This window comes from Montipora foliosa, chromosome 8, assembly GCF_036669935.1.
Source record: "Montipora foliosa isolate CH-2021 chromosome 8, ASM3666993v2, whole genome shotgun sequence".
Classification (NCBI taxonomy): Eukaryota; Metazoa; Cnidaria; class Anthozoa; order Scleractinia; family Acroporidae; genus Montipora; species Montipora foliosa.
Window position 1 is genome coordinate 33,236,613 of NC_090876.1, and position 10,000 is coordinate 33,246,612.

Sequence of the window (10,000 nt, forward strand, 5' to 3'; positions counted from 1 at the left end):
GAGAAAACGAAAAAAAATAAACGTGCCTACGCAGTCAAAAGTCACCCTTGCTTACTCTCATCTAAACACAGCTATTGACCAATGAGAGTGCACGTACTATCTTAATTATCAATTTTTTATAAAAATCTATACAAAAGTTTTCTTTTACCTATCTTTCTGAAACAAAGTGGCACATGTAGGTCCTCAAATCTGTTTTACACTCAGTTTAAGGCAAAGGAATCATTCCCTCATTTACACTTTTTGGTTTCAGAGTACAGTACAGCGAGTTAATATTTCAGTAAATGTTGACAATCCTGAGGGAACTTTGGATGCATTGATGCAAATAGCTGTCTGTGATAAGGTAAAGTTTATAATAACAATATGAAAGAATATATTAGATTCAAATCTCAGTGAAAATGTCAAGCATAATTTGCAGCATTGACCTACCAGTTGCATTGCGAACACTAAAGAAATAATGTTGCCTTGAAATTTTTAAAAGACTTGTAGATGTAGATCACATCACACAGCCAAATAAGGGAGGTTAATAAAGTAACGTCATTAGGGCATTACCTTTTACCATACACCTATATGTATTTATACATACATTTGATGAAAAAGGAACTTAGTCCTGCTTTTTCAATAAATTTCTCCTGTTTACATGTACTCATTGGTTGTTAAATATCTTATTAAAGGAACTGTTTACATTTTGGACTGCCTGTATGTTCTCTTTAGAAACATGTAGACATCATTATCCTGATGAAAAGTCAAAAATGACAATGTATTTATGTACTCTTTGACATCGCAATAGCAAACTAAATGCACGTACAGGCACCTTTGTGAGGAGGCTGGCATCTGGAAGTGGAGCATTTGTTTCTCTTTTCTAACCTGGTTTGATGTCATCAATTGAATGGCCTTTTTTGGTTACTTTTTCTGGTGATTTACCAGAAAATTTGCTAAGGAATTTGTGTACTGTACATTAGGGCCTCCCTTGCGGGTGACTGCCTTGCAGGGAAAACACGATTACTTGCCAGCCCGCATCAACACCATGTTATTGTTGACCCTGCAAAAATGTATCAAGCCGACACTCCACTTGAGTTGGCCTTGACCCCTTATCCAAACGTTGTAGCCGGGACTACCATTCCAACTTACATAATACAATAAACTTGTACTCAAATGAATGCCTCGAGCATATAATTATTTTTTATGTTTTCAGGCAGAATTGTGTTAAATTATTTACATTTCACCTCAATGCTCTTTGTCAGACATAAAAGAACATTAATTTTTTTACTTTTAAAAGAAATAATTATTTTAAATACTGGTAAGTGTATACTGTTACAGTAATCAGCTACTCTAATGTAACAGAGATGGAAGGGTATATACATGCATTGTATTTCTAAGTAATGCTTACTCTCTATCAGGAAATTGGATGGAAGGACAAGCAGTCAGCCAGGAGATTAGTTATTGTAATTACAGATGCCAGTTATCATTTTGCTGGAGATGGATTGGTAGGTTTTTGCATGCTGTAAATACATGAGTCATCATCATTATGTTAATCTGATCTCCTCTTAGTTGCTTGGAAGAAACAAGTTCTTGTCATTCAAACAGACAGGTTAATTAAAGGCGTTTTAACATTATTCATCGGTTTACTTTTATATGACTGTATTCTAAGTAACCAAGAAAGTACAGTGTGGTTCACCTGTTGATTTTGTGGTAAAGGTAAACAATTTGATCCCACCAACATGTCGGCCGACTGTCGACGAGTTGGCCACTATTTAGTCTTATAACATACATGGTGCGTCGGTGGTATGTTGGTGACCTTTCTCCAAACTGAACTGAAATGTCTGTGATAATCCATTCCTTCAAGAACATTATTTGATCACTAGGGAACTACACATTGCAATTGAGTTGGACATAGACTTTTGAAAACTTGATGGCTCCTGAAGGAGCCATTTTTTGTTGTAGTTGACAAAGCCCTCTAGGTGTAGAAGGCATCTTCCAACGTCATCGGTATATGATTCATTTCAAAAGTCATATCGTTCATTTATCATTCATCATCGGAAGATTTAAAACTACAAATTACCAGCTCCTAACATCAGTGTCCTCAGAGTTCAATTACTGGTAGTTAGAGCTTCACATTGGCATATTCTGAGGTCACAGGTTCAAACCCGTTAAAGTCCTGGATTTTTCAGGCTTTTCTAAGCAATTGCTAAAATTGTGTTTGTAATAGCATCACTTGATTTTATACAATGTATCCTTACTGCAGTTCAATATATGGTTCATTTCATGTTTCATTTTCCATTCTGAGCAGTGCACCTCCTCACCGTGTGTGACTCGTGTGATGGCAGAGTGGACATGCGTAGTCCATGGTTACTTTGCAGGGTTATATCTACATAATTTGTCCCAAATATTACCTCGCTTTAGTAACCGACCCTTGCCAAAACATCAAGAAGACCTAGGTACTAGTGTTGCATTTAAAAAATGGCGGCTATTTGGCTATCACGTTTTCGTCGTTCCTAATGAAGTTGTTCTTGCTTCCAACTGAAAGAAATAACAAAATTCGAAAGAGTAAGAATTTCGACCGACTTGTCTGTAGTGTCTCGGCCAACGTGTCGGTAGTGTGTTGGCCGACGCGCTGGTTGTGTGTCGGCCGATGCGGCGGTAGTGTGTTGGTGGTGTGCCAACTAGGTTTAAGAGCTGAAAATTTTGTGTTTACTTTGTTTGAAGCTTGGTGGAGTTGTGAAGCCAAATGATGGACACTGTTACACCAAGAATGGCATATATACGGCATCAACAACAATGGTGCGTCAATGGTACTGCTCTGTTTAAAAAATTATTATTTTTTGGATCCAAATTTATTCTGGTAGCAGACAATTTACTTTGCCTTTATGTAGTATAAATACTTTCCCTCAATTATTACAATGCAAAATTGAATACAGGACTGTGAACTACATGTACGTGTATTCTGCACATTTTTTTCCTCATAATACTTCACATAACACTGCTGTATGTAGAAATGTAAGAATAAAATGTAGGGTACATGTAAATGTGCATTCAGGCTTTGTTTTGGCATGAGAACATCAGAAAATTACCAGAAGTGTTTTATAAGTGCATACATGTGTATAAGAGCTTAAAGTGATTTAAAGAAATTTCATGGTGCTGAATTACCTTGTTACACCCTTGGGATTGGATAACTATTAAAACTTGGTGGCACCAAAATGCAGGACACAGGTCACTGGTTAACCAATACTGAAAGAAGCACGTAACCTTCACTTAAACTAACCTTAATCAAAGTGAAGGCCTTCCCTAGTTGAGGTTGTTTCAGTATTGGTACATGTAAGCACTGACCTGTGCAGTCCCCATTTTGTATCTTTTATTTAGCTTTGAAGGTGAAACACTATAACTGTACATGCATGTACATATTTAATGTATGGGACCCATCTGTTTTCTCTCTTTATGCAATGTTACACATCGTTGTAGTGTCATGCTTATGAGAGGTCAACTTTTTGATATTTTTGTGATCATTGTAGAGCTATGTGGCCCCATTCCCCATTGGGGACAATAAGGACTAATATATATAACAATTATTCCATGAGCCCAAGTTGGATATGAAGTGATAAAATAACCAACGAGCGCGTAGCACGAGTTGGTTATAATCACTTCATATCCAACAAGGGTGAATGGAATAATTGTTTTAGTAAATTCTCAAACCGGGTTTTGCCGCCAATTTTTATTTCCACAATTTTACAAAGCGTCCAGAAAGAGCATCTTGGCGCACTATTTTCCATATGACGTAAAACTTTGACTATTGGCTCATAGTCAGAGTTTTTTAGCCAATCAAAAAGCTAGAAATGCAATAGTCAGAGCTGAAAATTTACTAAATATATATATATGTATATATTGTAGAGCTATCCATGCATTGATTTTTTTTTATTGGCATGTACAGTCCAGTGTACACATGTAGTAGGTTCACACTTAAATTTGAAATAATAATAAAATTGTAATATTGTTATTGGTATGAAGTATTGATTATATTATATACAAAAGACTTTTTGTTGTCATCAGACAGCATCTCCTTTTGATCTTGTCCGTAACAATGTATTGTCTCTCTTTCATAAGATGCCCCCTTCTGTACTCTTGCTTTGCTTTCTCATTGTTCCTGGCGGGTAGATATCTTGTTGTTTTATGGCAGAGTGATTCAATAGAAAAATGTTATTGGAAATAACATTCTTTTTTATGTAACACAGGACTATCCATCTCCAGGTTTTCTGAAGAAAATATTAATAGATGAGCAAGTGTCTCCAATCTTTGCTATCAACCAAGCCAAACTAGATGTATATAGCCAGTACAAGGTATCAAATCTAACCATTTTGTATCAGAATAACTTGTGTAACTGGTAATTAGTTCATTATATTTTAGTACATAGGAAACCTGACCTTTAAGTTGCGTTTACCTTCAAACGTTTTTTTAACCTATTATTATTAGTATCTGTTCATACATGTATAACCTTCCAAAGTTATATGAACAGATACTAACTGAAGGTATTGCATTGTGTGCATGTAGGAATTAGTCACATTTTTTGGAAGTGAGTCAGGAGCTGTGGCAGAGTTGTTACGTGAGGATTCATCTAACATTGTTCAGCTTATCAGACAAGCATATGAGGTGAGTTCTATCTCATTTTACTTTCTTTGTGAAGAACATTTATTGCAGAACTTTCCTCCGCTCCTGTTAGTGACAGTAGCGTAATTTATACATCTACGGGGTGGGGTCAAATATTGTGCCATCATCATGTTATTACCATATAACATGTTACTTGTAGATTAACTACACATGTACCTAATTGAAGATTTCAGCTGCCCTTCTTCCCACATCTTTAAAATTGTCTTGTCTTCCACACACCTTAATTTTACTAGTTATAAAGTCCCCTTTTCTCGTACTGCATACCATCAAATGTCTTTTTTTCCCGAGGATGATTCGCAATTGGAATAAACTAATTTAATGATAAATTAAGTGATTCTGTTCTTCTCATGAGAAGGAGGTGGGCTGCACAGTAAGAAGAGGAAGAATGAAAGCATACTGTATTTCACGATTTTCATGACAAAGTAACTGCAACTGTTATGCTATGGTGTGACATGTAGTGGAGTCATCCTATTTGAGGCAAGCAAAAAAGTGATGGTAGCTGCTTGCGATCCAGTGCATATAGACATGTCTAGTCTTTTCTTTTAGAAAATTGCTCAAACACAGACAATTCGTGACACAGCACCTGAAGGAGTCAAAGTTAATTTCACAGCTTACTGTCCGTAAGTACACACATGTGTAGTCTATGGTTACAAATTTGCATACTACTGTTAAAATACTTTAAACCTAATAAAGAAGTGCATTCATTTGTAGCTCATTTCATGGTATAGGTATGTTTTTTGTGTGTGGGTGTGTGTTTGTTTGTTTGGTTTTTTTTTTTTTGTGACAATGGATGTTTCATGAATTTTCGTTAATGTTGTTTGGGGCACGTATACGTTCACTTGAGAAAATAGGTCATGGGTGTTGGTTGCTGTGCATTTTTCAAGCTTTACTTAAGAACGAAAACATGCCAGTCTTAATCTTTTCTTTTTAAAGAAATGGGAAGCAGGTTGGATCAAGAACATGTACAGGTGTTCAAATTGGGCAAGAGGTAACACATCAAGTTCCATTGTTTCATTTTTACATTTTAATACTGGTAAGAGTATTAATGTATTCAGTTGGCTGAGTATTAAGGAAAAAACCTTACACATATCAGCTTTAGGCCTCGGGCGTAATATGCTGAAAATGATCGTCAAGATTTGTTTGAGTTGAGTAAAATTCTCGTGGCTTAGCTTAAAAGTTAAACCAGAGTTCATAAAGCTTCAAAAAGTGCTAGTGTATAATTAGTATAGTTTCATTTTATGGGTTTAGGTGTCCTTTGAGGTCTCTGTGACTGTGGAAGATTGTAATGTGAAGGATAAAGTGTTCTCTCTGATCACTCCTTTTGGAAATGTTGAGATAAACTTGGATTTCATTTGTAGCTGTCAGTGTGAGAAGGATGCACAAACAGTAAGTTAGTTTTCATTTATTCATCAATAGTAACTGGGAAATGCAATTTTGGGCTTCCTTTTTGTGGGGTTGCTGGGTGTGGAAAGGGTTACTAAACAATGTTAAATACTGAAATGAAACACATCAGGCCGTGGAGAAAAAGTGCCAAAAGACTGGCCTGGCAGTGATTCCTTTATGCTCAATGCTTTTGTCCTTGCACAACAACAATTGTCATGGAGTTGATTTGATGCATTGTTTCTCCATTTGGTAGATTTCTTGTTTTGGCAATACAAAGCTGCAAGCTTACACTTAAAGATAGTGATTGTCATTTTATCATTGTTATTTCAACACTGTTGGCCTATTTGGAAATCGAAAGTTTTATTTTTGTGTTATTTGGGTATCGTTTTGACAGCATATGCGACCTTTGAAAAAGATATTTCAACTTGTGATCTTGTTTTATGATTTGCTGTAGGTAAAATCCAGTCCACTTTGTTCTTTTAATGGCACCCTCAAATGTGGTCAGTGTGTTTGTGATCAAGGATGGTGAGTCTAAAGACATTTAGAGTTTAACTTCAGATCTGTGGATGCCAGAACTATTCAGTGATATGCCTCTTTAACACCCTTAGTTGTGAACATAGCAATAACTACCAACTCTCTTGCAGGGCTGGAAGAAAATGTCAGTGTACAGAGGAATCTAAACTTAAACCCAACCAATGCATTAAGTATGTGCCAATTATGATCTTGTTTTTGTTGTACTTCTGTTTGCATTTTTCACTTCTGATGCTTGGCCTGGAAGCTGTGCTACTCAGAACTCTGACCACCACACACCTCCCCCAAAGCTGGGTTATAATTTCCTTTTTTCACAATATTTAACCACGTAATATTATTCAGTATTTGTAATTGAAACTCCAAGTGAGTTATAATTAGGCTGGACTGAACTTTGGCTGTTGCATGGACATTAATAACCTTGATTTTTACTTCTCAACTGACTTGCTTGAGTTTTGGTCCAACTTTCTGGTCATCAGCGATAGTTCCTAGTGCTTTTGAGACCATGCATAAAAAATTGAATATCTCATTTGTTTAAATGTGTTCGCCCAAACCAGTTTTACTAGAAATGAAGTATAAAATGATTAAATCGTCGAACAATTTACAAATGTTGTGTTCAAAAACTGATTTGAGCATTTTATTGAATTTTGCTGCTTGTATATAATGTCTTTAGATTGAATCAAACTGCTTTCAAGTTTCACAATACAAACACAACGGTGCTGTAAGTATAAACAAAAGCGTCTAAATCTCTAACCATATGCAAATTAAACTTTCTTGCAATGTCTCTTCTACCAAATATCGATCTAAGTTTGAAAGTTATCTAATTGATTAACAGTTTTTGCCAAAGCGTGGCTTCAATAAGGCGTTAAACGTATTTTCCTCTTATTGCCTGTTACATGTACTTTTTGATCTGGTGAAACACGGATAGCTCGTGATAATACTGTATTGTTAAACTTTTAAGTAACAAAGCTCAGACAAGTGTCTAAAACAAAGGTTATTACTAGTGCAAACTATCCAGCGGGGGATGCATAAAACGATTTAAATATACACGCATGTCATCAATTTTTGTTTTCCGCTGTAAATGTCGATAAACGTTAAATTAATGCACTGAACCACAGCAAGGCTTAAAACTTTCTTACTTTAAACTAAAGAGTGTGCCAGTCGTTTTCTTTATTAATTTTATAAAATGTTCAATGGCTTATAAATGCTGTTAAGTAAGAGTTCAGATTGGCAGAGATCATTGCTCACAATATAAATCGACCTTGGCAAGCAAGTTGCTGGAAAATCAGAGTCCCATGTAGGATTCAAACCTTTCACCTCCTTAACACCGATAGGATGCTGTACCCATTGAGTACAAGAAATCCTTGAGAGCCAAGCCGCCGATCTTGGTTCGTCATTAGACAAAGTGTCCCAGTTGTCTGCAGGCTCGAGAGTCATACGATTCAAGATGTGTTGGGTGGTTGTGAAATCTTGATCGCTGTGTACAAACGGCATCATTTTATCTTTTTAATTGTGAAGGTATAGATACGCAGGGTCCGGGGAAAGGAAATTAGTGTTCAGGAATGAAAGCCTTGTAATTTTGTACAATAGCCCTTTTCACGGTTAGTTTTTCGCATTTGCATTACAATATAATCTAGCATGTATGTGAGGCAATTTCGGGCTATTTTGTAGTTTTAACCCGAAATTGCCTCGCATCCACGTTAGATTACATTGTGATGCAAATAAGAAAAACTAACCGTGAAAAGGGCTATTCATGAGTACTTCTTGAAACGGCTGGTCACGAAATACCTCAGGAAACACAGATTCATTTGCGACAAAGATTGGCTGATCAGTAGTGATTCATCATCACTTTCAGGGACAATACAACTGAAGCCCAAGAGTGTAATGGAGAAGGGACATGTTTGTGTGGAGACTGTGTGTGCAAAAAAGATGGGGTAAGTAACAACGGGGGAGGGGAGGGCTGGGTGGTTAGCAGTAGGGGAATTGAGGAATCTTGGGAGGAAATGGTACATCAAAGGTAACTATTGACATGGTAGTAAGGACATTAGTGTGGTGAACGATGAATGGTAGGTGAAGACTGAAGTTCGCAGTACACTGTGCCAGGATGATGGTTAGACAACGCACTAGCCTTACGCAGATAGTCAACGTGAAGACACGTGACACTGGCATTTTGGACTGGACTCTTACAAATCGTTCTAAGGTGTTTGCCCAGCCAATTCAGCTCCCTAAGATCGGCTGAAGCGATCGCTACGCCGTTCTCATAAAACCTAGTAATCTTGCTGTTGCCCTGGATTACTAGCTCCGTCAAAACGCTGATTGCTAGGAGACAGCCTGCATTTATCGCTCATGGGAAAGACTCTCATGTATTTAGATTGCTAAGAAACAAAGTTCAGAGGGAAATAGGGAAGTGCAAGAGTAAATAGTTCAATCCAAGGTTTCGTCCTTAAAGGACACGAACGTTTCTCGATGGTGGACTGAGCAAATCGGAGTGGGGGTTCCAACTGTTGGACAATGACCCACCTGATACTCAAGTTTTGGCGGAAAAGTTTAACCCTTTCTTGCTGAACCTGACTTCACACTTCATCCTCTATCGGGTGATGTGCTGACTGACCCCACCCCAGTTCCAGCAGACTTCCTGGTCTCTGAATATCATGCCTACAAAGCCCTGCTTACAATAAAATCTCAAGTCTTCGGGACCCGACCTAGTCCCCTCAAGAATCTGGAAGGACTTTGCGCTTGAGTTGGCGCCAGTCGTCAGCCACCTTTACAACAGCTCTATGGAGGAAGGATGTGTCCCCATAATCCTCAAGGAGTGTATTGTCATCCCAACACCTAAGGTAATACCTCCTAAAGTCATGGAGGAAGACTAAAGGCCTATAACACTCACATCTCCTCTAGCCAAAGTGATGGAAGGATTTACATTGGACTTGTTAATTTCGCAGACTCTAGGGCAATTAGACATCAAACAATTTTCAGTTAGCCCCAAGTCTACTACGCACGCGCTAGTTTACATACTTCATTCAATCGTAGAGGCTTTAGATAAGGGTGGTAATCGAATTAGGATGTTTTTTGCGGATTTCAGAAAGGGGTTCGACCTGGTCAACCATTTTGTCATGCTGAAAGAGCTACAGGTCATGAATGTGCATAGTGCTATTATACGCTGGATAGGCGCCTTTTTGACTCAACGGCCTCAGCGTTGTAGAATTGCGGGTTCCTTATCCTCCCCCGTTTTTCCCCTTGGTGGTATTCCCCAGGGGACTAAATTAGCCCCTATGCTCTTTGCAATCCTTGTTAACCGATTACTTTCCTCCTGGCCACTACGTGCCAAGTATGTAGATGATACCACCATCTGCGAGGTCGTGCCTCGGTGTAGCCCGAGTTATCTACAAATCTTAGTTAACGAAATCAATGAGTTCGCAACTTGTAGAGGCAT

The 10,000-nt window shown here is 37.8% G+C and overlaps 1 protein-coding gene across 2 annotated transcripts in view; it reads left to right on the forward strand.

Annotated features, from left to right (window-relative positions):
• LOC138012582 (integrin beta-PS-like) overlaps positions 1 to 10,000 on the forward strand; it is a 46,555-nt gene that overhangs the window by 27,765 nt on the left and 8,790 nt on the right. Inside the window, exons 7-18 of one of the 2 annotated variants that reach the window (XM_068859387.1) lie at positions 251 to 340; positions 1,398 to 1,484; positions 2,704 to 2,778; positions 4,224 to 4,328; positions 4,540 to 4,638; positions 5,203 to 5,276; positions 5,590 to 5,644; positions 5,905 to 6,042; positions 6,494 to 6,564; positions 6,684 to 6,743; positions 7,241 to 7,288; positions 8,423 to 8,501. In XM_068859387.1, coding sequence (XP_068715488.1) covers positions 251 to 340; positions 1,398 to 1,484; positions 2,704 to 2,778; positions 4,224 to 4,328; positions 4,540 to 4,638; positions 5,203 to 5,276; positions 5,590 to 5,644; positions 5,905 to 6,042; positions 6,494 to 6,564; positions 6,684 to 6,743; positions 7,241 to 7,288; positions 8,423 to 8,501 — 981 coding nt within the window. The remainder of the gene's footprint in view (positions 1 to 250; positions 341 to 1,397; positions 1,485 to 2,703; positions 2,779 to 4,223; positions 4,329 to 4,539; positions 4,639 to 5,202; positions 5,277 to 5,589; positions 5,645 to 5,904; positions 6,043 to 6,493; positions 6,565 to 6,683; positions 6,744 to 7,240; positions 7,289 to 8,422; positions 8,502 to 10,000) is intronic. The other variant, XM_068859388.1, reaches the window with a different exon arrangement.